This window comes from Pipra filicauda, unplaced genomic scaffold (assembly GCF_003945595.2).
Source record: "Pipra filicauda isolate LSUMZ 115617 unplaced genomic scaffold, ASM394559v2 scaffold3_size10097308_pilon, whole genome shotgun sequence".
Classification (NCBI taxonomy): domain Eukaryota; kingdom Metazoa; phylum Chordata; class Aves; order Passeriformes; family Pipridae; genus Pipra; species Pipra filicauda.
The window spans coordinates 454,389-481,579 of record NW_024104532.1 but is presented as its reverse complement, the minus strand read 5'-3'; the positions used below and the strand labels follow the sequence as shown (position 1 = coordinate 481,579).

Here is a 27,191-nt window from a genome sequence, read left to right as displayed (position 1 = left end):
GCACCCACCTCCCGTGTTCCTGAGCTAACACTGCCCTCACACGGCAGCCGGCAGTGCAGAGAGGGATGTGCAGTTTTCAGCTCATCAGATCAATCTGCTGGTTCCTCAGTTTCTCAGTGTGGTTATGTTAAAAAGACTGAGCAGATTCCGCCTTGGTTTTGAGCTTCTTCTGTGGGTCTCTTGGCAGGGAGCAAACGTGAGATTAAGTCACATTATTCGTTGGCCTATGCAAATAACAGATTAACTGGCAGCATTTATTTCTATTACAAGTTACCCTGGGATGCAGGATGGGGTGAGGGGGCAAGTGTCCCCTACAAGGGCCACAGCAGTATAAATAGGCATATTCCCATTGAACAACAATAAGGAGACAGGTCTTTTGATTGTAGGACACCACCAAGGAATAAGGAAGGATACAGGAGATGTTGTGGGATTGTTTCAGGGAGAATTATCTGTGCAAATCTCTACTGCACATCAACAGTGCTCACAGAATCACAGAATATGTGGAGTTGGAAGGGATCCACAAGGATCACTGAGTCCAATTTAATTTGACAGTGATAAATTCTGGCCTTGTATTTTAGGTATAAAGCTTTCAACATTCAATCATTCTCCTCTGTAAGAGCCCAACTGTCTGAAAAGCTATACTACTTCTTTCCTGGCTAAAAATCACGGGTAAAGCATGACTCAAGCCAGTGCCAGCACAGCTTTTGGAAACGCCATGACAGGGTTCAGAATGAGTACTTAAGTTTCTGGCATCACTCGCTTCTTCACTGCAGCAAAAAAGTGAGGTACCTTTATCTGTAAGGCTGATGGTCATGAGGAACCACAATTTGGGAAAAGAAATGAAACAAAGCACTTAACGGGAAAGGATCTTGAGCACTGGGATGCTACATGTCAGCATTGCTCTGGTGTAGCACCCACCTTATCAGCTGGACATGCAGCTTTGACTCTGGACAACATGAGCCATAAGTCGTGTAAAACGAAGCCAAGGCTGGGCTTGAGAAGCAAGCAGAAGCACAGGGCTGAACTAGACATAAAGAAGACTCATTAGGAAACATGAATCAAATAAGAAGCCACACTTGATTGACTGGAATGATACTGGAGGGGAGGATCCCTATCATAGAAAAGCCCAGCACTCCAAAATGCAAGGTCACGTGGTTCTTCAACAACCTCCATCCTTCTTGCGAGTTGTGTTTTTGTTGCATTCAAAAGACTCCATGAATTGCACCTGTACAACCCACGTGAGTTTATCACAAAATATCTCATCAGTCGAATTTTCTGCTCCAGGCTTGGCATTCCCAGTCAGCAGTGCCATTCTCTGCTCTTTGTTGGCAGTTTTCAGCCCTGGGGAGGTGGGTGGGAAAAGATGGTGAATCTCAGAAGTCTGACAAAAAACCCCAACATCCATACAAAGCAGAACTCCACTGACTCTGGAGTCATCAGTGCCAAGGGTAGAAGAGCAAATAGAAGGGAATGTAGGCCTTGTTGCTAGATAGATCATTTATTAAAGTGAAATTCAGCATCTTATCTTTGTCAGACAGTACAGAGTCAAAGTCTCATACACAGTGGAAGCAGGACATTTCCTACACCTCAGAGAAATGAGTTCTACAGCTTTTGCTATAAGTTACTAAGTTGCTTTAACAATACACAGCTATATTACACAGTTAAAAATACAGGGTGTCCAAAACATTTGGCATAAGATCAGCACAACACATGGAGGCCAGAAACAGAAGAGGGAACACAGTTTTTCTCTCCCAGAAAGCCTGCCAAAAGACTCCAAACCATTCTGCAAGTTACCTGCTACCCATCTCCCCTGCACCAACCAGCTGAGGAGCAGAGCTGTGGGTAGGACAGGAGTAAACCCAGCCCTGTTAGGGCTCAGAGGCTCCTGGAGCCTGCTGATGTACAGGATGGCCTGCAGAGCTGCTTGCAAGGGAAGTTCAGGTTTAAGGCAGGAGCCTCCCCCTCTCCCCATACTTTCTTCAAGCATTTAATTCATCCCAATCAGATGTGTTCACAGGCAAGTCAAGGGATAGCTGTGAAAAGTGCAAGGAATATCTTACATTGTAACAATTCATTTGCACTTCTAAAGTGGGAAATGAAAACTCCCTAACTTGATAAGCTAGAGATGGCTAAAGAACATCAGTGACACGAGGAGTGAGGCATCAATAACATTCCTTCACCTTTGGGACTCTTCAGTCAATAATCTGGGCAGTACAGGGACTCCCTCTGGACGGGAGGCCACCTTGTACTACCCGTTCTTCTAAACTGTAGAGGCAAAGTGACTCTAGTGCTCTAGGGAAGTACCTCCATCTGCCAATTTAAATAAACAGTCCCTCAGCAGACCCTCCCCTCCTGCTGCAGTTACTGCTGAAGATCTCCCATTGGTATTTACATTTGGCTCAACCAAAAGATGTAAAGTGCACAGCTCCCCCTCCTCCCCCTCTCATAAAACATCCATCACAAGAGCTGATGCAGAACAAATCGTCCTCCATGCTGCTGCCTGTGGAAGCGTGTTTTGTTCAGTCTCTGTGGGCCATGTCCTGTTTCATACTCTCTGTGCCATCATGACCCACATGCAAACTCCCATTAACTGTGGATTATTTCAGCTCTTGTATTCAGAGCCTCTCTGAACCCAGCCTGCACTTTAGACTCACTTGCAATGCCAGACTTGATGTGTTTTGGTCAAGTCTTGCACACTGGGATATCTAGTGATTTACAACCACATTTCTAGGAAAAACTGGGACCCAAAATGCTGGGGACAAGTGGTACAAACCTGCCCGCTCTGCTCTTTTCAGGCTGAGCATCTAAAGTGCCTGGCAAAAGAAACATTACCTTTTAATGCAATTGTGTACTTCAGGTTGATAGACAATAACCTTTGAGATTCAGAAATTTTGAAAACTGCATTCTAACACAGCCTCCTTGGATATATTTGCACTTTTCAGCCATCAAGTTGCCAACAACTTGAGTCCTTGCATGCTTCCAACTCCCTTGAGCTGAGCTCAAGCCCGTAACTACCAGCAATGATTTCTTCTTCTTCCCTTGAAGTGAGCAGAGGGTCAGCATACAGGATGAAATTAACCCCAGAAGAGATGTTTCTGCATTATTTGGATTGCATACTAATGGCTTCGGATCTAGTCAGAACTCTAATTAGGTTAATGCAGCTCTTCAATGAGAATTGAGCTAGGCTATGGAATGGCATTAGGCTATATAATGGCTGGAGACCTTCAGACATGATTCCTCTGCCCCAGGGTGAATGTCACCTATGCAGGCTTGTAAGAAATAAGCTTCCACTATTATAAATAGAAGATGACATCTAGTCATCCTCCATGCCCCCAAGGCTTGTGCTCCATGGTTCAAAGCTAGACAGAATTTAAGGCCCATCTGTGAAAAGCAAAATGCAAAAGGAAAAAAAAAATCATCTTATCATACCAGCCAAAGCGATTTGGGTCTTACACCTTTCCAACAAGTCCCATCTAAAAGTGCTGAGAAAACGTCCCACCTCATGGCTTCACAAGTGTGAGGTTCAAACACATCTACTTCGAAGTTTCAAACAAAAAAAGTTGGAAAGTCTTTTTTTCTCAATTGGCATGCAGCATAAGGAATCGAACACACAGCACGGTATTGTACACAACGACAATTGCATTGTTGCGTTTTCTGGTTATTAGACATTAAATGCTTTTCAAGAATCACAGGCACCCTGAACATGGATATTGCTACTGAATTGACGTGTGGTTTTAGTTCATAGCATGGGAGCCATCAAGTGGCTGCCCCTTCCAACAAGACATCGGCTTTCTGTTGCTCAAGGCGTTTTGCTCTAGCTAAGTTGAGAACAAGGTAATAAGGCATTTGCAAGGGGTTTATAAGGCCATGGGGTCCGACAGCCAAAGATTCTTCTGTTTCTTTGGTGTCTTGCCTCCAAGCTTTCCACCTTATAAACAACTGCTAATGGCTGGTAAACATCTCTTCATCATCACACTTCGCCAAGAATATTTTTCAAAAAAGTATAATTGCTTTAGAAGTGAAACCAACAAGGATCACATTTCACATCAATTGACTATTTTCAGGAAAAAAAGAAAAAAAAAGTTTCCTGGATACCACCTCTGCACAAAAGCATTCCAGTGAATACACCTGAACAGATGGAACCTGCCACCATATTTCCTTGAAAAGAATCATTTTGCTGATGGCTACTAAAGCACCCCAACAGATTTATTTACTCTTAGAAATAAAACAAAATAAAATACAACAACAAAAAAAGTAAATCCCAAACAAACTACATTTTTACAGTTTTGGTCTAGAATCACAGAGTCAATTAGGTTGGAAAAGACCTCTGAGATCATCGAGTCCAACCTATGACCGAACACCACCTCGTCAACTGGAACACGGCACTAAGTGCCAAGTCCAGTCTTTCCTTAACCACCACCAGGGATGGCGACTGCACCACCTCCTTGGTGCAGTCTGATCACCATTCCAATGTCTGATCACCCCTTCTGTGAAGAATTTCTTCCCAATGTCCAACCTAAACTTCCCCTGATGCAGCTTAAGATCACATCCCCTTGTCCTGTTGCTGGTTGCCTGGGAGAAGAGGCTGACCCCCACCTGGCCACACCCTCCTGTCAGGGAGTTGCAGAGAGTGATGAGGTCACCCCTGAGCCTCCCCTTCTCCAGGCTAAACAATACCAGCTCGCCTGGCTGCTCCTCACAGGACTTGTGCTCCAGATCCTTCACCAGCTTCACTGCCCTTCTCTGGAGTCACTCCAGCACCTCAATGTCCTTCCTGAATTGAGGGGCCCAGAACTGGACACAGGACTCGAGGTGCCTCACCAGTGCCAGGTACAGGGGAAGAATCACTGTGAGGCATAACCCTCTCAGCTCAGAAACTCATTTTCCTTGGTAATATCCTCTGATGACATGAGCACTTTGCAGACTAACGTGCAGTCAGAGAATGTACCCTTTCAGTGATCTGTCCCGAATGAGAGAAGCCGGATTGTGTTGACTGATGTGGGAATTACTCCACCCTTTCAATAAGGAAAGGATCATCATAATTAGGAAATTTTTAAACATTCATGAAATACCAACACAAGACATTCTCTCCTCATTCCTTGAACCTCTCTTGTCTGATGTTCCGTATTGAATCGAACAAGGAAATGCTGAAACAATCACACTCCCCACACGTCACAAATGGGACGTGTACCATAACAGAGTATTTCTGCATATGACACAGGATTCAGACACACTGAAATTTGTTGAACATGTTTCTGGAGTATTAGCAAACAATTCAGAGTGATGTGAACAACTTGCTTTAAATTGTGACTTGAGTTTTAAAGAGACTCTGGGAGAGCTTCAACAAGAGCTTCACTAAGTGAACCCTTCATGCCTTATGAAACACAATCCAGTATTAAGCTGGGACCATGACCTGTGTGTTTAGCTCTTCAACAAAGCTCCATCCAGTTTTGAAATATTAAAACCTGCCATTTACAAAATGTTAGCCGAAGTTTTCTACTGCTCAGTTCGTTGCTTAAGGCTTGTTGAGAACATCCTCTCTATGTGGAGTCTTGGCATCTTGTACCAGAATGGAGACATTGGTTAGGACAGCAAAGAAACATACTGGTGCTTTAAATCATGAGGTCCCCTGAAGAGAATTTGAGGTCACTGGAGAACAGTCAGTCACGATCAATACTTTTATAAGCTCCTTTTGCCAAAATAACCACTGTGTTATTTGTAAGGACACCTTGGTTTTAAATAACAAATTCAGGGTGATCTCCTCCTACAGTGCCCGGTTAGGAAGCACCAGGGTGCCACCCTCACTCACACAGCTCTCATGACAGCACATGTAATGCTCATGAAAGGCAAATGCTTCGATACTTCTTGCCTGTTGCAAAGACAGATGAAGTGCATCACGAAATGCTCCAGTCAGATCACTGCCCTGGTTATGGTGCCTCACCCATAACTCTGCTTTATACTAAACAGAGACTGTAGAGCCCCTGAATCCACACAGCAGTTTTGTGACACCTGCTACAGCTTCAGTAGAGAACTCACAAAACTTGTGACTGATACTGATCTGACACAGAAATTAAGAGACTGACGTCTCAAGCCATTGTTTCACCTACCATCACTGAAATATGTATAAGTGAATTAAACAAACATTTCTACCAGCATGATCAGACCCAGCAAATAAGCTGTGTTTGCCTTAATACCACATTCTGAGGAAATGCAGAAGTTTTAAAATTCTTACAGACAATTTAATTAGTGAGCTGTTAAATAAAAGAAATGAGAAAGACTGCAGAGAGTTGGTTGGCATCCATGTCAGATGGGGTCAGGAGGAAAAATGGTAAAAAACACGTATCAATTTCAGACTAGTTAAGTAGCATTCACTGGAGTAGATCTGGTGAGCTGGAGCATTTGTAGAAGTTTGGGACTTGAAGCACTGACTCAAGGCAAGACAGAGCATGTGTAGGTGAGGAGCAAGCTTCAGACAAACTTCTGACCCATGCACCTCAAGAATGAATTTTATCTCTGCTGCTCTTCCAGTCCTGTACCAAGAAAAACTGCATGGTGGTTTGTGATGCAGTCTGAATTCAGTGAAAAAAATTCCATCTGGGATCTGAATTGCACTGAGATGCAGATTTCCAGAGATGGTTTAAAACACCAAGTTGACAAATTCCACAGTCCTACAGGTTTACTTGGTTTCCCCATTATCCTCATTTCTTTATTCCAATGTGACTTTGAAATGAGGGGAAGAAGTCTTCGGAAACATGTTGGGCACATGTTTTCAAATACTCCTGATAAGAATGTCAATAATTTTTTCTGTCATCCAGACACTGCATTTAAAAAAAAAATTTACAATATACTTTAACAGTTCTTATATACCTAAAATACACAATACCATATGTTCCTTTAAGGTCTCTCTTATTCCAAGTCTTGTTAACCTTCAATCTAGTTGCTTGCTGCCTTCTGATTTCTGGTCCAGCCTGCTCTTGTTGTTCTTCACCATGTAGATGAAATATGCAAGTGTCTCCTTCTCATTTACCGGAATATTCCTGAAGTGACGACTGACAGTCTGGAAGGACAACATGTAAAGAGACAGAAATGCTGAAATTAAACAGTAGAAATAACTAGAATGGGGTTTGTCTTCACTTTCCAAAACCAATTTTACGGCCACTGAGCACAATATACTTTTAGTCAAACATGCACCGATTCCAACTGTCAGTCCTCATTTACCTCCCTCTCTCTTTACAGCTGGAATGTGTGTATGAACATAGCGTAGTCTTGCTGTGTCAGCAGGATTTGCAGCCAACCTAAAAGTGGAATTTGGAAGCCAGAATGTCCTCCTGCCAAAGCAGCACAGCTCCTCCTGAGCGACAGTTCATGCCGAGATTATTTGGCGAGCAAGTTTTCTCTGCACCTCCGTGTTTTAAAGGAGAGCGTAGGAAACACTGCAACACTTTGCTATGTGAACCAGATGTAGCAAAGTTTTATCCAGAGAGCTCTCCTTTGGACTCTAAGTTTTCACTGAAAGGAACACCAGCGAATTTGCACTGGCAGGGTTAGGATTTGGTGAGGGCTACCCCTCTCTGACACTGTCATAGGCCCTGAACCATTATCTGCTTTTTCCGCAGAAAATGAACGTAGAAAACATGTTGAAGCTGGATGAAATCTGCTTATCACATGGAAGAAGTTGTTTTTTGGTACCAAACACAGCTCCAGAACTGGATTTTGATGCAGGCTGAGCAATAAGTCACTCCAAAAAGATTTATGGAAGTCTGAGTTTTCCTTACGGTGGGATAGCAGCAGGAGTCTAAGAGCCTCAGGCAGCAGTGATTCAAGAATGGGAGCTGGACGAGGATCCAGCGTAGGGTCAAAGCTGCTCAGACTCCACAGGAAATCTGGGAAGTGTGTGACAACTTTAAGTTAGGCTCCCTTTATTTTCTGCTTGCATAGTAGTTGATCTTTGCTTTCCTCTTGGGAACATTCATGGTAAATTCCCTAAGCAGGTAGTCCTTCAAGGCAGGAGGCAGCTGACAGACTATGAACTGCTTAGTTGAACATGACAAATCAGAACTACTAACGAGGAATACCCTCACCATGCTTTCTTCAACTTACTCCTACAGCCACTACACTACGATTTCTCTATATTCTGTATATTCACTCCCTAGGTGACTTTGAAAGAGAGAAAGACAGTGTCTTGCTGACTTTTTTGGTCTGCTGGTTTTTGTTCTTTAAAGCAAGAGTAAAAGCAAAGTGGACAGTTTTAGGTAGACAGCTGTGAAAACCACAACTTACAAAATCAACCTCGCTACCGTTCAGTAACTGCTACAGCTTTTTCAAGTTTAGAGAAGACTTTTCTAACAGCATGTCATCAGATCAAGTCAGGAAAGAGCAGAGCAGATGCACACCAAGCACAGTTCACCCAAATAACACAGAGATACAGAGAGTTCTTTCTGTACAAGTACCCATATGGTGAGAAAGCAGCAGCAGAGGCCCTTAAGGAAAAAGTCTTTTATTGACTTAATATAGAATAATCAGGACAAGGGAGGGAAATAAGGAACCTGAAGTCACGGTCAATGATTCTGCCTTTAACAATAAGCAATTCCAACCAGTTCAAATGCCTGTGAGGAAAGAAAAACTAACAGGGGCACTTAGGGAGACCAGTAGTGTATAAGTCTGAGTTTCAGTCAAACAGCCATCTCCAGATCACACCCAGGCCACAGAAAACGGGTTCTGTTCCTGCTCCCTAAAGGTCACTGATTATGACTATAAACAAGGCAGGAAAGGAAGCAGAGACAAGCCAAGTTACTAAAACATGCTGTCAAGAGCCAGCTTCCATGCCTTCCATGCCTGTCCCAGGTGAAAGCAGCTTTCTGTTGGCATCATCCCCTGAAACCCTTCACAGAGCACTCGGTACATACCAGTGAGTCGCACAGGTATGAGTGTCCACAAAACATGCACTTGAAAAGAGGAGATAAGAAGTTTTTTAATAACAGAGATAACACCACCTCTGTCATCACTTACTTCTGCAAGCTGAGCCTTGTTGAGTCCAGGCCTAGTCTGCAACTTGTAATGCCTCTTGTAACGTCTCAGGGTGTTCACTTGGAGCTGGAACAAGTCAACCTGCAAGTGATGCAGAGAAAAGGGGATGAGCACTACCTTTAGTTTCTATGAGTAGTTATTTTATCTAAAAATAACTACTTCCTCAACAGGACTGCTCTTTGCCTGCATTCAGAACCACACTGGTTTGTTTTACTGACAAACCTCAGTATATTTTGTATTTGTTAATGCTAAAGGACCAAAATAGCCTCAGGGAAATAGAAAATTTTGTTCTGGTTCACATGCTGTCAACAGAATTGCTGGCCAATTTCTGCTCTCAATTACACCTCTGCAACCTCCAAGCAAAGGGGAACCTTTTGTTCCCACAAGGTTTAAAAAGCTCACACATGAAATATCAATTTAGCAGGCATTGAACAAATGGCTTGCGACATAAAACAGAGCACAGAGATGAAATGAAATTCAAATACTTAAATGGGAAGTGCACAGTTTAAAACCAAAGGGGGTGGTAGGGAGGTTACAGGAAGAAAGATGAAGATCATGTGGAAAATGCCAAGTTTCAAAGACAAAAGGAATCTGTGCTGAAAAACAAGAGGAAAATTACATTAAAACTGACATGGTGCAGAGTTCCCTGTTGGAACTCTGCTGGGTGATGTGCATCCCTCAGGTTTAAGCCACCAAATACCCTCTGTGTTCTACAGCACCATTTTTAGATGCCCGCTGGGTCCTCATCAATCACCTTGGCAACTACAGTAAAGCCTGAATAGGAAAGTTTTGATAGAGAACCTTGAATGGAAACATCAACAGCGATAACAAAAGGTCAGGTATCCTTAAAAAAACCACCACACCAAAAACTTGCTACTCTTTCAACACCTCCACAAAGGAAACGTGTGCGTACAGCTTTGCACCAAGGCACAGCTTTGCTGGCAAAATGACTCCTGGTGGCTTTCTCCCTCCCCCCCTCCCCAGAAATAAAAGGTTCTTTGCCAATAGGGTTGGCATTTCCAGCAGAGGGCTCTGCTGACGTGGCCACAGCTCTGCTTCTCCCGATTATCACCTCTGCGCAACTTTTTGTGGTGTCTACAGTACCCAAAACATCACTGAGGCAAATACAGCACACAGTGGCACAGAGAAGGGATTATTCTAGAGTTCTGTATCACAGAAAACCTCCCCCAGGCCTATTTCCTGAAAATAAAAAGGTGTTACAAACTATTTAGAGGTAGTTTTAAATAGTCCCCAAAAATACCATATATGCAAAGGTCTGGAGAAGGTCAATATCCCTGGATATCAAATACCCAATCAAAGAGAGTGACCTATTGAATTCTCTAGTGTATTTGGAGAATGATGCATCCTAAGGAACAAAGAATCATACTGGAGCCTCAGACGCCACCAAAAATAACTTGTTTTTACCTTCAAAAAAGAATTAGGACCAAATACAGCTTTAACTGTACATATATGAAGCTGTACAGTTACCTTGTCACACGTCCTTTTATAGAAAACCTTACATGGGCAAAGAACTCATATAGGAATGAAGAAGAAAATTAGGACATTACACATGAGAAAAGAGTCCTCCTGGAAAGTGAGAGTAACTCTACAGCAGCTTCAGTGGAGTTGCAATTTAAAATGTAAATATTTTCCGATACATGAAACCATTCAAGTGAAACTTCAGCATGCTCAGAATTGGTAAAGCAGCCCACAAACCTCTGGAACATCCGTGTCATGCTCAGGAGAGTCACCTCCATCATCGCTCGTCTTCCTCTTCCTTTTGTTTCGCACACTTTGAATGAAGTTCTTGTGAAAATCACAAATATACAGATGTCTCACCTAAGAACAGAAAGAGCAGTCAAAACAGGTTCTGTGAAACAGCATCCAACAGCAGCCATTTAGACACCAGTATCAGAGTCCATCCCCATGACTGGTGTGACTGACTGCCTTAAGGAATTTCTAATCTTAAACCCCAGGCCTGATATCAGGCTCTTGAGTTACAAATAATTTACATTACAAAGACTAAAGGCAAAGAAAATTGAGGACTCGAGCTCCACCTGAACTTGAACCTCTGCAGATAATACATTTCTTTTTAATGGTTGCAATCATATGTCAGAAAAAAACAGGTCCTTGTCTGGAGGAAGCGCATTTGCTTCAGGACTTACCATCAGCTAACTACTAAGAAAAATATTAATCTGTTCCACTCTTGTGAACTTTTTGGTTTGAATAGTACAGAAGATTATTAATGCAAATGTTTCAACACCTTGACCAAATAAAAGTTGGCTAATTACCTCAAATAGAATAAAAAACCCAAAAGCAGAGCTATCTCTTTCCTACTGCTTGTTCAGCCATGGAACACCCCTTTTAACAAATATTATCTCACTAGAGTTAGCAAAACAAAGGACCTCAAGTGATCAAAATCATCTGGTATCTGTAAGGTTAAAATATCTTCAGATGACACAGGCAACCTACATTCGAAATCTCTCCATGCAGCCTCGCTTCACACTTTCCCTTTGTTCTGAGTTCATTAGTCTGATCTCCCCTTTTTGTTTTCTAAAGCCTTACATCTGTCAACAAAGACTCATTTCTGAAATGCAAGAAATTACTATGCCACTAGGCCAATCTGCTGAGGACTACGGCGAGGACAAATACTCCATTTTTTTAAGAATATGTTTCAAATTGAGTCACTCTCTTTCCGTGACACGATGCGATTCAGCTGTGCAGAAGGGACCCAATCAACCGGGTGAGCTGCCAAACAGACTGACTCAAAACTTCAGCTTTTTTTTTTTCCCCCTTTGTTTTCAGCGGTTTTTATCTTTAAAGATCCGGTAAGAAAAGCGTGGAGAGCTGGATTCCGTTAAGCGAGTCACTTCTGAGAAATTCCTTCGGGCTGCTCTGCTCTACCTATTTCTCTGCTGGGTGAACGACCCGCTTCTCTCTAGAGCTGACAGCCGTCACTTGATGTCACTAAGCACCAAACTGGGCTGTTTGGTGTGCGAACAAGCCCTGCTGAGGCGGCATCACATCTCGCCGCCAGCTCATCTTTTAACCTGCTTCGCTACAGCACCAATTCCTACCAATTAAAGCAGCAGCGTCAGCGACGCCTCGCTGAAGCACCGAGTGCTGTTTTCACCTGACAAGCGCCAGCGTTTCCAACCCGAAACCGCAATGGAAACAGCGTCCCTGCCTCCGGAGCACGGGCAGCTCGCTCAGCATCGCCCGCCTCCCAAACACGGTGTTTTGTGTTTCACGCATCACGAGACTCGCCGTGCCACGGGGAAAAGCCGCGTCTGTAGCGGGGGAAAAGCCGGTTCCGCATCCAGGCACGTCCTTCCCTTTCCCGAGCGCTGGATGGGGAAACCGCGGTCCCGTTTGGCCGTGTTGGCCGCTCACAGCCCCGCACCTCGCCCCATCTCCCCGAGGGGCAGCACCGAACCCCCCCGGGCAGCCGGAGCCCAACTCGCCGGGCGGATCCGCCGCTCCCCGGAGGCTCCGCAGTGCGGTGGCGGCTGGGGCCGGCCCGGCCGCCCCTCCGGGGGGCTCGGCGGCCCCGGCGGGAGGCCGCACTCACTCACACTTTTGTCGATGTCCAGCTTCAGCTTCTTCTGCGAGATGCTCTTCTGGATCCTCTTGCTGAAGGACGCGTTGCCGGCGGGGCGCACGCAGCGGTCCCCGTCGTCGATGAGGCAGCAGCTCTGGCCGTAAAAGGGGGCGGCGGGCGGCCCATCCCGGCTGTCCTCCTCGGTGCTGAACCCATTCATCGCCCACCTGCCCGCCCCTCACCCCGCGCGGGGAGCCGACAACCGGGGAGAGGGGGGGAAACGAGCCGCGCCGTCACCGCCGCGCCCTCGGGGGGACCCCGCCGCCCCCGCGGGGGCCCCCCAGCCGCGGCAGGGAAGGGGACCCCCCTGGGCCGCCGGCGCTCAGCGCTGCCCGCGGGGCCGGGCCGGGTCGGGCCCCCCAAGCGCCGCCGCCCGCGGGGAGCCGGGACCGCGCAGCGCCCGCACACACAAAACCGCCTCCCCGGCCGCGGAAGTCCCGCCCCCCGGCTCGCAGGCGCCGCTCCCATTGGGCGGGGCGCACAGAGGGGCGGGGCGCCCCGCGCCGCTCCGCGCGCCCATTGGGCGGAGGAGCTGCCCGTCAGCCGCCACCGCCCCGCCCCCGCGGCCGGAAGGTCGCCGTGAGGGGCGCGGAGGGAGCGGTGGGTCCGGGTCCGGCCCCCCCGGCCCTGGGGGGACCCGGTGGCTCCCGTCGGGCCGGACTGGGCCCTGCGGGACGAGAAGGGAAGCGTCCCGGCCCCGCCGGCATTCGGGCGTCCCCTGCTCCGCAGAACCGCACGGGACTCCCGCGCCCAGCCACGGGACTGCGGGTTCCTCCAGCCGGCCGGGGCTGAGCCGGAACCGCTCCTGGAACAGCCGAACCTGTGACAGACCTGAACCTGCGGCCCTGGGACACAGCTCAGGTCGGCACAGCCGCAAATGCCTGTTCTTGGATACAGCGTCATGTAGGCAAGAGTTCCTGGCTGAAATATAATTTTTTTATATTACAAGATTATATATTGTAAGAAATGTATGTTTTCCCTTCTTCCCCCTCCTCCCCCCGATTACAAGGCAGGGATAGTGAGAGGATGGGACCTGGAAAGAGTTTCCCAAAGCAATGTGACTTTAAGCTTCACATTTCTTTCATCTGCAGGAAAAAACCCCAAAAAACCCCACAAACCCAAAAAAGTAAAAAAGGGGGAAGAAAGGGGGAAGAGAAGTGTGTGTGTGGGGAGGAGGAATCTGATCTGTGAAGAAAAGATGTACCTTCTGGAAACGCCACAACCTCTGTAATACCAGACAGCAAATCCCATTGTCAGAGGCGCGTGAGCAGCAATAAAGGGAAAAGGATTTCATCCTCCTCAAGAAAAGACTCTGCACAAGCAGAAGAAAGGTTCTGTAGACTAAAATTACTTCAGTCTGAAATCCTGCCCGTGGAACAATGTGCCTGAGCACCGGGTGAACTGTGCTGAATCACACACACAAAATACCTTTGCAAGAAAGACTCCTTAAAGCCCTTGGTCATCTGCTCAGGCTGCCCCACAGTAACACTGACAGGCACCTTGCAACCTGTTCTGCACAAGACAATTGAGAAAAGCCAAAATCTATATTTTCTAGGCATTCTTTACACTGCCAAACATGTCTCAGAATAAATGTGGAGGGGAGGGACTTAATACTCCTCAACAGTTCTGCCTCTTGTCTTTGCTTTTACTGCTGGTGCCCTCAGGCAACTGGTAGTTTCTGTTTGTCCATGTGACTGGTAGGGAACCACAGTGCACCCTCCTGGGGACAGGCTCCCAGGAGCTGGCAGTTCTCAAGGGAAGCTGATGAAAACAAATTAATTTACCCACAGACCAACAAGCAGTTAGTGAAGAGCAAAGTGATTTAAATAAGCAAAAGGCCACTGCTTATAAAAGCCCCAGGCCAAACTGCTTGGGATCTGCCTGCCTGAGTTAATATCCTCCTGGCAAAACCAGATAGATATTCCCTTGTTTTGGGGAAAGAGTAAACACAAAAGGCTGAGAGTGATCTTGGACCTCCTGATACCAAGCTTTCCAGGTTTATCTTAACATTACCAATAAAGATCAAATGGCAGGCTGAGGAAATCTTGCAGAAGGACTATCTTGACACTCAGCTGTAAACACAGACTGTAGGGACAGGTGATAATAGGAGCACACGAGATAAAAGGGAACATGACCATAACAGGTGGGACTTCCTCCTGTCCCCATGGGGACAAGATTCTGCAGGTGGTCCCTGGACTATCCTGTGGCAATCAGGAATGGCTGGAGAAACAGGCACCATAAGTGCCAGAACAGGTTGGTACTGACCATCAGATTGTATTTCTTCTTGGGCTGCAACCTCTCATCCCTGCAAATGAAAAGATTTTAAGTCGTTTTGCAATCCCCAGTAGAAGGAAAAACCCTGGTTTTGTCTCTTTGCTAATTCAATGTTAATTACCTCCCTTCTCAGGCTAACACCATGACACCTTTTTACAGTCTTTCAAAATAAAAAAAAAAAAGTGCATGGAGGTGTTTTTATAATTGCAGTTTATTTCAGCGTATTTATCCTCATGGGAACCTCCAGATTTCACAGTCTGCTAGTCCGGAACAAGCTTGCTGTGAAATAAACTGCCTCATAGAGACATTCTTTATTGGGTATCTATCACTAACCTGATCCAATAATTCTTTGTGGGAGCTGCAATGAAGTGAGAAACAATGTTTCATAAACCCATCAGCACCCAGGCAGCTTTAGTGCCTCTGAAGCGGTAATGGCCTGCCCATCCCAGTCACCCTCTAATCAAATTAGGGGAACCTGCACTAGCCTGTAAATCTCACCTGGAGCAGCACTACTCTCTAAAGATAAGTCCGTGGTGTAGCTGTCATGTGGAACTTACTGTTTTAATGGAGCCATTCGGGGAGCTTGGGACAGAAATGCTTCTCTCCAAACGGTCTGTGCTGCTGGAGATGCCCTGGGAAGCTGCCTTTTTAAAATTTTTTTGTACTCCCAGTCAGAAATCAGACCATTTCCTTTCTCGGCACCTTGAGGGCCAATGGAAGCACTGCCCTGGCACCTTTCCCTGGACTCCCACTCTCCTCAGCACTTTTCTAGGGTGGCACATATTGAACCTGCTAAAATGCTTAAACTGTCACAGCTTTTGGCACATACTCACCCTGGGCAACGTTCCCATGGCCAAGAATCACAGCACAGCCTTCCCGGGGGAAACAGTTAACCTTGCAGTTATCTGCTGGTCCCCCCAGAAAGAGCCTTTCCTTTCCCTCACACAGGCTCATTTTCCCCACACGTAGATCTTCACACATTTCATTGCTTGTCTCCCATCCGTTTTTCCCACTGTTTTTCACCCAAAGGAGTTAAGTAAAAAGGAGTGCTGAGAAGGCTGCTGAAGAAATGAAGTGGTGACAGTAGAAAGCACTGAGGGTCCTAGTGGGAACATGAGCAATGCTGAGAAACTTCCCTTGTCTTGGGCCAAGCCCGCTCTCCCCACATGGAGATCAGAACACAAACAGGGCCCTGAGCTGTTAAAGCCCTGCAAACCAAGGTGTGGGATGGATCTCCCAGCAGTCACTCCCAAGGCAGACAGGCACAGAAAGGACAATGACAGCTGGGTTTTCTCCACTCCTCTGTGCTTCCCAGTGTGCCCTACCAAGTACTGTCCATGGCAACTATCCCTCAGGGGTACAGGTTCTACCTGGGCACAAATCATCCAGCACAGCCATGGTCCATCCAGGACAGTACCCCTGGGCACCTACTTGCATGAACATGTCTCCTCCACGTCTCCTCCAGCTTTGTCCACTCCAGCTTTGTCCACATCTTATATTTCTCCTCATGTCTCCTCCTCTCGTGGCTGCCACTTGCTCTTCCTTCAGCTCTGAGCTGAGGTGCTGCAGGATCCCCTGCTGGGCTGTAGTTCTGGGACATGATGGATTGTTCCCATCGGTTTCAGAGCTGCTGGGAAGCAGCTGTGAGAGGCAGACACAGAGCTGCCCCTGGCTGCCTGAGCCTCCTTGTACACCCAACACAGCACTCGGGCATGAGCTCCTTGGCTGTTCGTGTGTACACACAGCAAATCCTGTGCTCTATTCCCAATGCAAAGGGCAGCCAGGAAGGATGCTTCCCAAGGGGGCTGGAGGACACCAGTGTGTGGCACAGCAGGAAGCCTGTGTTGGGGAAACACCCGACCAGGGATAACTGAGCTTATAAATAGAGAGAAGAGAAACACATCACTGGAGCAAAACAGGCAGGGACAGTCACGTCTGCGCACACAGATTTCAGAAAACACATTAAAAATTTATTTTAAATATATTATAAAAGGAAGTCCATTCAACTTTAAAAACACTAGGCATTCTATCAATGATTTCCAATTTATGAAAGCTACTACATTAAAGTGCTACAAGTCCTTTACCACCCCCAGATATTAGGCTGTTGGTCCTAATATGCACAAAATAAATACACACTGATTCAAGAGGCACCATCCAGTTTTACAGAGAAAATGCATGCAGTACAAGGAACAGACAAACTTAGACCTAATCACTGAGATCCTGGAGAATGCATTTTGAAACCAATTCCCTTCTCCACCCTAGAGGCTAAAGCTATTTGTTGTTGTTATCATAAGGGCTAAGGTTTCAGGCTAGTAGCTTGACCAGTTTTTATCTTGTTTTGTGGTTGAAGTTCACATTTCCTTGCTCACTAATTGGGATTAGGACTTTTTTCAACTAGAGTTGAACTAGCATAGTTAAGACCACATAGATCCAGTGGCTTTATATAAAACTCCCAAATCCCTCACATCTGCTGGAATCACTGAAGTCTTTTGAATATACAGAAGCAACAAGAAAGCTCAAAATGCAGAAAGTAAAGGAGTGTACTCAGCTAGCAGAGTCAAAAACAGTCATAGGCTTTTTCTTAGGTTTTCCATAATCTATCATTGCCTAGTTCCACACAGACCTCCAAGCTAAAGTGTGGCACTACTAAGGAGCAATTGGAGCAGGACTTGAGAGTTTATTTCAGTTACACTTTAAATTTATGATGTCAATAAATCAATCTGAACGGTTAATGAGGAATATGAAATGAGTTGACAAGTCTGTGTTGAATGCCGATGGAAATTTCGGGTCTCATTTCCCATTCTCCACCCATTGCATCTCTCCTCTCCACTTGAACCAGGTGAGGACTTGCAGCTTGATTTAAAATCTGGACTCAACACTCATTAGGTCAGAAAATAAAGCACTTAAAGGTAAATCCCACACAAGCTGGGAAATTGCAGCACACAGAATTTCGCTGCTTAAGATCAAGTAACAGGCCACAGGAGCCTGGGAGCAGAATTCAGTGCTCCTGACTCCCAAGCTAGCTCCCCTTTGCTGTGTATCCTGTGAAACCACACAGTTTATCCATGAACCACGGGAGTTGGGAGTGGATGTGGGATGCAAGGTACACGTGCAGTGCTTGTGCTGGCAGAGCCAGGCTGTTTCAGACATGGCTTTACCAGGGCTATTTTGACTAGAAGCATGTCAGGTTGACTGCCTGAAAACCATTCAAGTGCCTGTCCATATCTTTGAAAGACAATTTAAAATATAATCTTCTCCCTTTTCAATCAGCAGTTCCACGATTGCCCAATATGGCTTTTAGGAGATCTCTCCCCAGGGTGATGTGAGCCAGCAGAGCTGCTGTGACAGCCCTGCAGCAGCCCCAGAGCACTGTGCTCTTGCAATGCTGGTGGTGCCTGTTTGACTCTCAGTATACAGATCTCAGTGCAGCAGGGGAGGAGGAAAGTTTGCTGACTGGAACTCTCCAGTAAAGGAGAGCAAAGCCCTGTGCACAGGCTGCTGTAAAACCAACCAGGAAGAAAGTCAGGATGAGAAATTGCTTTCTTGCTACTTCTGTATTAGAGCTGTTAACACACCCTTTAAAAAGTTTCCCACTGATGGAAGGCATCGACTTTTTCTGAAAGACACTTCTGGCTACAGATTTTATATGCTTTTGGGACTATTTGTGATTTGCATACTTAGAAAATAAAATGCAGGATCCTGCATGCCAGTGAAATCATGAGCCTTCACCATGAGGTGAAACATCCAACAGGTAACCCAAGACATCCTCCAGCTTAGCTCCAGTTGCTACAGCGTGCCAAGAGGAAGCAGCCATCCTTTCTAAGTCTTCCTATTAGGACTGACAACATCCCCTCGAGTCATTAACGATACTGATTTAACAGAGGAAACCCAGGAGCTTCTGAATTACTGTCGTTCACACAAATTTTGCACTGAAAGTCAGACATTTTAAAAAAACACACACAAACACTGCACAAGTCAAGCTTTCTCTTACATCCTTATCTCCCAACTCCTTCCCCTCTGCTCTCTTGTCCAGCAAGGCACTAGGAAATGGTTCAAGTTTAAGCATTTGCTGTACATTTACATTTAAAAAGGCACATCTTTATTTTAATGACGCTGTATTCCCCTTTCGGGGAGGCTCCCACATTCTTCTCTTGTGGTGTGGAAAAGGAAGTTAATTTCCCAGGTATGAGAAAAGACACCTTGCACACGAGAGCCCCAAACCTATTTACTGTCTGTAAGCCTTAGAGATTAGCACCAGTAGAGATCAACAACAGCTTCAAGAGCAAATCAAAGTATTTTTATGCAACGCAACACACACCCAGGGATCCCTCTGTTGTCTCGGATTCTGATACTTAAAAGCAGCAGAACTTATGCAGACATAAAAAGAGGGGTGTTTCGATACTTTTTTGGGGAAAAATATGAAAACATTTATTTTGCATTAGATAATCACTGGTATTTAATCTCCAGTCTCGACTCACATGCGGATGTGAAGATTTGCTTATGTATTCATGCTTTAGCAATTTTGCTTACAAATAACCAGAATTAATTGGAATAATTAACCAGATTGCCCAGCAAAGGCTCAGTTAAAGATGCAGATGATGAAATACAGCTTCTATTTCTCAATCAGTGGATGGTTGGCTATATTAAGTCTTTGCATTAGTCAGCAAAGCCTCTAGGGTATTGAAAAGTATAATTGATGCAAATAAATTAATAGTTCAAAGCCCAGCGAGCTAGTCAGAAATGTACAGAATTTGTGAGGCACTTATCACACTCAGATACCAAACCTTCAGCAAACAGATAAACCACACTAAGAAGGAGCTGGTAAAACCACTCACACTAAAGCTCCAGTTTCTGTGTACTGGTGGTAGGTTGTCAAACTGGAATTGCCTCAACTACTACCTAATGTTTTGGTGCAAATTACTAAGAGCTGACCTTTATCTCCAAATTAAGATCTCCAAGTGGTAAAAGACCTGTTCATTACTGCAGTTCTCTCTGAAGCATCCCGTGAGCCAAGCAGGCTCACAAGGTGAGCCCAAGTACAAAGCAAGCCATGCATTTTAGAAACAGAAGCTATTCCTCTCATTAGAAAACTAAGACACACAAAGTTGCAACCTGCAAGCAGAACAACCTACAGTCCATTTATAGAATCTGCTGATTGTGTCCCAATTATAAAAAACTATCACTGTTCATGGACAAGCAGCTTCTTGTTCCACAGGTATTAAAACATTCATAAAGACATCTAGTCAGGCCATCTAGTGCTCCACAGTCAGCACTACTAGACTAATGAGAGCATTAATAACTTAAGGAAAGCAGCAGCCAGACACAAAGCGCTGGAAGGTGACTCTGTCTCCCACAGAAATGAAAAGGGATCCTAATGACAGACATACTGTAGTAACTGAGAACATAAGATGTCAACTCTGCTTGATGCTGGTCTCACTTCCATACAATACTGCTGCAGAACCGTCACAAGGAAAACCTAGAGCTTTTTTTCTTTTCTTCACTCTCAAAACATTAGACACCAACACATTTTGGCAGCCTGGTCCCAGCTGCAATGCAGCACCCAATGTTTCCCATGCTCCATGACTGCATGGACCAGGTAAGATGGCAAAAGAGGCTAGACATGGCCTCAGCTGTGAGGATGAGAGAGGGGGAGATGATTTTGATCCATTGTCAGCACATCACAATAGAGAGTTCAAGGGGCAGACAGTTGTGCCCTAGTTTGCATTCATCTTTTAGTATCAGTACATTCCAGCTTCTAGGATGAGACCATCCTGGTTCATGGTCTGGCAGGTCCCACAGCCAAAACAGAAGGATTAACACCTTGTACTGCTCACTGACTGCACAAGGGAGAGGGTACCAGTAAAATGGGTCCATCAATCCCACATCTCTGCATAAGCAAACAGATCTCCAGTCACAGTAAACTGTACAGCGCCGTGGATGTTGGGACATGAGGAGAGATTAACAGCACATTCCCACAAGCCTAGAACACTACTGACCACAGGACTCAACAAATTACAGACTGATGAACAAATGGATAAAGACCAATGGCTAATCTGAGCCCTGAATTGATTATCCTGGATTAATCTGCTCACACCAACTGTGAATGGAAGTTGCCTGCACGTAGTAGATTTAACTCTGAGAAACCCTGGAGGTGTCTGTGCTAAAAGGATTATGAATAAGAAGCAAATTTGGAACCTGATATCCAAAGGCTCTTAGCAAAAGTCCTCACCTGTAAGAACTGTGCTCACTTAAAAAACCCTCCGCTAATCTTTCACCTTGAAGATTCAACAGTGAGTGACAAACTGACTGCAAAGTGAATGGACCAGAAACACAGATTTCTCATTGCTAATAACTACAGCCATATTCCCAACACTTGGCTGCACTTCCACTAGAGCTCATTCCTTCATCAGAGCTATGATTTGGAAAATAATAATGTCAACCTGTTTGAAATATATTTGGTCCAGGGCAAAAAAATATGCATTTCATTTTCCACTGATGGGCTTTTTCTTTTTTTTTCATAGGAGGCTTAAATCCTGTATCAGGATTTTACTTATATGGCATTTGGAAGATAAAGCTGTGGGAACACTTCAGCGGGTGGTATAGCAGCTACAAAAAGTCCTGGAGGGTCCTGGATAACAAAATCATTTAACACAAGACCCAGGTGGGAAATACAACAAAACAAAGGAAAAAAAAATCCATTTGAATCACATTCAGACTCCTCTAAAAACAGAGTTTCTGTTCAGTCTCAGCACAGAATTGGCTCTGGCAAAGCCTTTAAAATTCCACCATCCCCAGAAGAGAAGGATGCAGCATCTTCACAATAAAGACTGGCCTGCTCGTTAACCTTCTCCTGAGATTCTCCCTTTTACCTTCATTAAATGTTTAAAAAAAAGTATTCTTAAAAAAATTTTTTGTAACCCTCCCCAGTAAAAACTATAATTGTAAAATATATATATATATTTTCTCAGTCTTTTAAAGATCAAGATTTCTGTTAAATTTTTCCAGGATGGTTGAGTTTGTGTGTTCAAATATCCACTGCTGTGTTGGAGATGAAGGATTGCAGCTATTCATAAAGATTTTTCGATCACTCTCACTGCAGTCCATACAGCTGCTGCTGACTGGATGGTAGAGAGTCTTGTCCTGGAGAAGAGAAATTTGATGTGAGGTTGCCAAGCAGAAAAAAAAAAAAAAAGCTGTTTTAAAACCAACAGAAAGAAGTTTTAAAAACCAAGGCAAGCTACTGTGTCATTTGGGTGTATCCAGAGTTGCTCCACACCTGCATGGTTGGCAAGTGTCTGAGTTCATTCCCAACCCTTGCAACAGAATCCAGCCCAATCCTCACACCTGCACTGGGAAGCTCTAAAGCTGTCCCTGAAGCCACAGGCTCTCCAGGCTGACATCCTGCTGCATCACTCTGGGGCGCTGTGCCAGCAGACTGCAAGGACTAGGATCGGGCACTGAGACAAGAATTTACTTTCCTGTTGCCCACAATAGCTTAGTTGCTTTAGTAGGAGGATGAATAAATCCTTATCTACTTTTGGCACGATTTTCCAGAACAAACCAACTCTCAGAACACCTCTTTGCAAACAGGTTTTGCAAAGGTGTTGCATCACCTCAGTGCCAGCTGTGGACACACTGCAGAGAATGTCCCTTCTGCTCAGGAGCCCTGGAGTCCTCACCTTTCTAACCAGTGGAATGGGGGAGTGACCTCTTTCTAATCAAAGGTAATTAATGGCACAATGACAACAGATTGTCTGCAGATTCTCTTATCGAAGCTACGTGGAGAGAAGGAATAAAACATGAGTGGTGACATTTTAAGAAATTTAAGTGCCTACAGGCAATTTGACACCTTAGAAGAGAATACGAATACGCCCACACACACAGACTCACTTTTCGGTATCTCCAGAGCTGGTTCCCCTTCATTCCATGACAGTCATAGAGGGTCACAGGGCTGCTGTGGGAAATGGCATCGAAACAAAACTTCTTGGTGTGCTGAGGATCCCCGGGACGGATGTCCTCTCTCCAGCTGAAGGTGAACACCTGCCAGGACAAACAGGACCCTCAGGGTGGCTGGTACTTGGGCGTGATGTTTTCACCAGCAGGAGGCTGTTCTCTGTCCCCACAGGGTGGAGGTGACTTCAGGGAAAGGACAGTATCTTCTACAGAAAAACTACTCCCACCTCTGGGGACAAGCAGACCAGGGGAGTCTGTACCAGCTGCCACAGCCTGTGCTGCTGCAGCCAGCCATGCTGGTCAGCCTGGGTGTCTCTGCAATGCAGACATACATCAAGGATTAAATGAGCAGCTGACCAATTACAGCCCTTCACAGCCAGCGAAAAAGGCAGAGAGCTACAGGAGCTCTGAGTTCACGCTGGCAGTAAACACCCGAGTCTGCACAGCCAGCCTGCAGTCACCTTGAGAAGTCTGTCCCACACCTTCTGGGACAAGAGACCAGGAGCCCACAGCTTCCCACCCCACAGGAGTGTCAGAAGGGCAAACACGTGGGCAATGCTTCCTGGCACTTTCCTCTACTGACCCTGCAATGAACTCTCAGTGTTCTCAGGTGAAATGAAGGGATGGACAGTACAGACAAGCAGAGAAAGGGGTTTAGCTCTAGAAATGGGGCACAACCTATGCCTGGCAATTCTGTGGCCTTGATAAAAGCGTCCTCTGTGACCAGCACTAGCCAGTGTGGTTCTGCAGGGCTACAGCCAGCACTCCTCCATCTCAGCCCCTAAGGAGAAGGGGTGTTCTGTGGGCTCCTTTGGAGGCACGTGGAGGAATGGTTCTCTCTTCAGAGATATCTCATGGGGCAGTAAGAAAGACTAGTAATGATCAGGGTGCTGCTAGCAGAACCAGTGTGGCTAAAAACTTTTGCACACAGAAGCCACTTTCTTCCTGCCTCTCTTTTAATCCCCTCTTGAGAGAGAAATTACTACAATCATTTAGGCTCAACACTCCACAGAAGTTCAAGCAACATTCTCTTCCTAAACAAAAGCCAATGTTAATTTTCAAGATCCTCCTGACACAGGGGTTTAGTTTTGGACTGTGCCTGAGTAAATTGGTTTTGTTTCTATTTTTCATGAATCAAAATTGATATGCAACAACCCTCTGTCTCCTACTACTGAAGCCATTCCCTGAAGAGTTATGCATGGCTCTGTAATAGAGGCATTGTTTTCTTGATCTTTTCTCAGCTCATCTGCTACAGTTTAGACAAACTAATATTTTCCTCCCTTCTGTTACAATAAAGCTGTCGTTTCTGGCACCTTATATGTTGAGAGGGTGAATCTATAACCCGGCTGGTATCATCTCTCTCCAGCAATGGTTGCGTGTTTATAATGCATTTGCCTCCTGTCAGGAGGATGATAGTGAGCGCTTATTGAATGCTCCTGCAGGTTCATTAATATGCATGATGCTCCTCTATCACTTCTTTCAGCACAACCTTTGAAGTTAATATTCACTTTGTTACATATTACAGCTGCCTTGTTACTGGTTTATTGTTTTGGCATATTGTTTCCTTGTGATTTCTTTTGTTCGCTCTGAGAACTTCAAAGCAGAGGTAAAAGCTCTGCTCAGAGTCTGCCAGGCTCCAGACCCTGCCACAAGCACAAGCCACATCCTGCTACCAGCTCATCAAGTGCAATTAGCATGTGAGCTTTGGGGTGCACCTGACAGCTCTGCAATGGCCTTCCTTAAACACTGGTTCTTGTAACTTGTCCATCCCCAAATTTAGGGGCCGATGATTTATCAGACGGATTGTTACCTGCACGTTGTTCCATGCTGCTTCTCCTCTGTCCTTCACGCAGTTTTCCAGCCTCAGTGGGGATCCCAGGGCTCCATGCTTAGTATCCACACACAGTCCAGTTCCTACATTGCGTATCTGAAACAGTAAATTAGTCACTGAATCTCCTACTCCTACCAGGTGACAGGAAAGAAGGCTCAAATTGCCTCAAATAGCAGCAATATTTGTAGGGAGACAATTTTTAAGATTCCTCACTTAACTGTGTGTCTGAGCTGGCAGGTAACAGCTGAAAGAAAGCACAAAACTCAAAATAGGACCCATTGCTAGCTGTACCATAACCTCCATCTCACAGCAAAACCCACAGGACTGCAGAGCCCACCGTGATGTTGTGATGGTGCATCCTCCTCACCCACACTGTGGTCTCAGAAATGCTCATTAGGCCTTGGCCTTGACAAACAGCACCAGGGCTCATCTCCTCTTGACCTTATCAGAAACACTGTCTGCCACAGTTGTGTGTAGCAATCCACGACTTCACTCCTGGGGTCATTTTTTAACCAGAACACAGCCAACTTTCAAAAACAGGGATGGGTTTTCTGGCTTTCAGGTGGGGAAGCTAAGGAGCAAAGTAGCTCAACATAGTTGTGAGGCCCTTTGGAAATATTATTGCTCAGCTGCCTCCTCTTCCTAGTCCTCTCTTTGGCATGTTCTGATTCCTACTAAATACACAGCGTGCAGAACAAGCCAAGTCTCTGTTCTTGTTGTAGCTGTGCATTAATAGAAGCAGCTGCCTGCCCAACTGCCTGCTTTGATCAGGCCACTGCAATGGTAGAGGAGTTCTGGGCTTTGAAACATATCAAGCAGATCTTGAAATACTCGCTTGCACCTTACTCACAGCAACCCAGTACCGGAGCACACGGGCGACCTTACAAAACCAAACCACAGCCTGTTTGCCCATCGCAGACGTCAGAGCACAAACTTGCCTCTCCCCAGGCGGCTGCTGGAGGCTCCACCGGTGGGTAGAACTTTGGCAAGTCCCAGGCGACCTCGCTCATGAACCACTTGAAGCTTTTGCAGTTGAGGTTGTTGCGAAGCTCCTTCTGGGCCGCGACGTCCCCCGCGGAGAGGTGCCGGTACTCTGGTCTGCGCTGGTAAATGTACTCGGCGTACTCGTCCATCCACACCTCAGCCACCCGCTTCAGGTTCTGTGTGGGCAACAGCCACGGGTGAGAACGAGAAGGAAAACCACCTGAGAGCACTGCACAAACCACTGACATTAGCATTCAGAGCAGCTCGCATGTTTTCGCTCAGAAAGGATTTTCATTCACATCCACTCTTTCTCTCCAGCTTCAGGACAAAGATTATTTTTATTATTCTCTAGTTCCAAGGGACTTTCAGAAAGATATTTTCAGTTGAGGTCAAAAGAATCCTGGCACTTGGCCATTATATCTAGTTCCTTATGGCTAAGAAAAACAACATTAATCAAAAGTTGGGTTTTTTCCTTTTTTTTCTGTAAAGAAACTAGTCAGAACATGATGCTGGTAAATACCACTGGACATTCAAAGGTCTCTGACAAAAAGCTGCTTTCTTAAATCCTTCTTATTGCATCTTTTATATCCATCTAGAAATGGGATTTGCAGTACTCCCTTCTGGAAAGCTTCAGTTCACAATACTCTTTCTTAGCACTATTTTTCCATTTTCTTGGGTAAACCTCTAACATACCTAAGGAATATGGAACTTTCAGGTGATGACCCTTCAGAACAGAAGCAAAGGGTTTACCTCCTGGCAGGAGTACATTTCATGTATTACTGAAAAGCTTAATCCACTGTGCAATTCCAAGACAGCAATAAACACCACCCTCTCGAGACAACCTGCTTGTCACAGCACCCTCGAGACTGCTGGATCTTGGACTGTTCTCTGGCAACATCAGGCACATTCTTGGTGCCAAGACTTGCCATGTGCAGTTGTGACTCCAGTGACCCAGCAGCACTGCCCTGCCCACCTTGCATGAAGCTGGTCAGTCCTGCAGTGATCGTTTACTACCAAAAAAATTAGGATGCTAAGAGTGAGCAGTGTGCTGACCCTGCCCCGAATGCAGCCTCCAAACAAGAGCAGGTGTTTATCTCAAGGTGACTAAATGATCTTAGATGCCAAGAAACAGCCTTGGCTACACCTGTCTGCCATCTCCTTCAAGCACTGTGGGAGTTCACGAGCGCCAAATACTGAATCAAAAGAAATACAGCTCCTTCCTGAAGAGATGGCACAGACAGGAGAGCGCTCTATCGCTCTGACAGGTCTTTGCTGGGCTGAGGAGTAAATCCAAATCTATAACCAGGGTCGTGCTATTAAACTGGGAAGCATTTTAACACTGTGCAAGCCATAAACTACAGAACAGCAGGGCACCTTTTTGTGGTTTTTAGTTTTGTAGCCTTCCTGCTTCTATGATTTTTTTCTCCCACCAGAGGGCAATGTAGTCCCTTCTCAATTTAAAAATTAACTGGAGAAACCCAGTGCATGATAGGCGAAAGCTCTTTCCTCTTTGGGCTACAC

General features: G+C 45.5%; 2 protein-coding genes and 1 long non-coding RNA gene across 3 annotated transcripts in view; 1 reads left to right on the top strand and 2 right to left on the bottom strand.

The window, feature by feature from the left end:
* Nucleotides 1-6,675: 6,675 nt before the first annotated feature.
* Nucleotides 6,676-12,907, bottom strand: SAP30L (SAP30 like). Its single transcript, XM_027718611.2, has 4 exons — nucleotides 12,603-12,907; nucleotides 10,744-10,866; nucleotides 9,010-9,108; nucleotides 6,676-7,057 (listed from the first exon to the last, which is right to left on the bottom strand). The coding sequence occupies exons 1-4, from the start codon at nucleotides 12,786-12,788 to the stop codon at nucleotides 6,929-6,931; spliced, it is 537 nt and encodes a 178-aa protein (XP_027574412.1). The 5' UTR covers nucleotides 12,789-12,907; the 3' UTR covers nucleotides 6,676-6,928.
* Nucleotides 12,908-13,200: 293 nt separating this feature from the next.
* LOC113986628 lies at nucleotides 13,201-14,254 on the top strand. The gene is made up of 2 exons (XR_005564998.1): nucleotides 13,201-13,587; nucleotides 13,720-14,254. It is a non-coding gene; the product is annotated as an uncharacterized LOC113986628 (long non-coding RNA).
* A 2,596-nt stretch (nucleotides 14,255-16,850) lies between these two features.
* GALNT10 (polypeptide N-acetylgalactosaminyltransferase 10) overlaps nucleotides 16,851-27,191 on the bottom strand; it is an 82,317-nt gene continuing 71,976 nt past the window's right edge. Inside the window, exons 9-12 of the mRNA XM_027718603.2 lie at nucleotides 25,625-25,846; nucleotides 24,666-24,782; nucleotides 22,793-22,942; nucleotides 16,851-22,042 (exon numbers count right to left, since the gene is read on the bottom strand). Of these exons, the coding sequence (XP_027574404.1) occupies nucleotides 21,875-22,042; nucleotides 22,793-22,942; nucleotides 24,666-24,782; nucleotides 25,625-25,846 (657 nt within the window). The 3' untranslated portion in view covers nucleotides 16,851-21,874. The remainder of the gene's footprint in view (nucleotides 22,043-22,792; nucleotides 22,943-24,665; nucleotides 24,783-25,624; nucleotides 25,847-27,191) is intronic.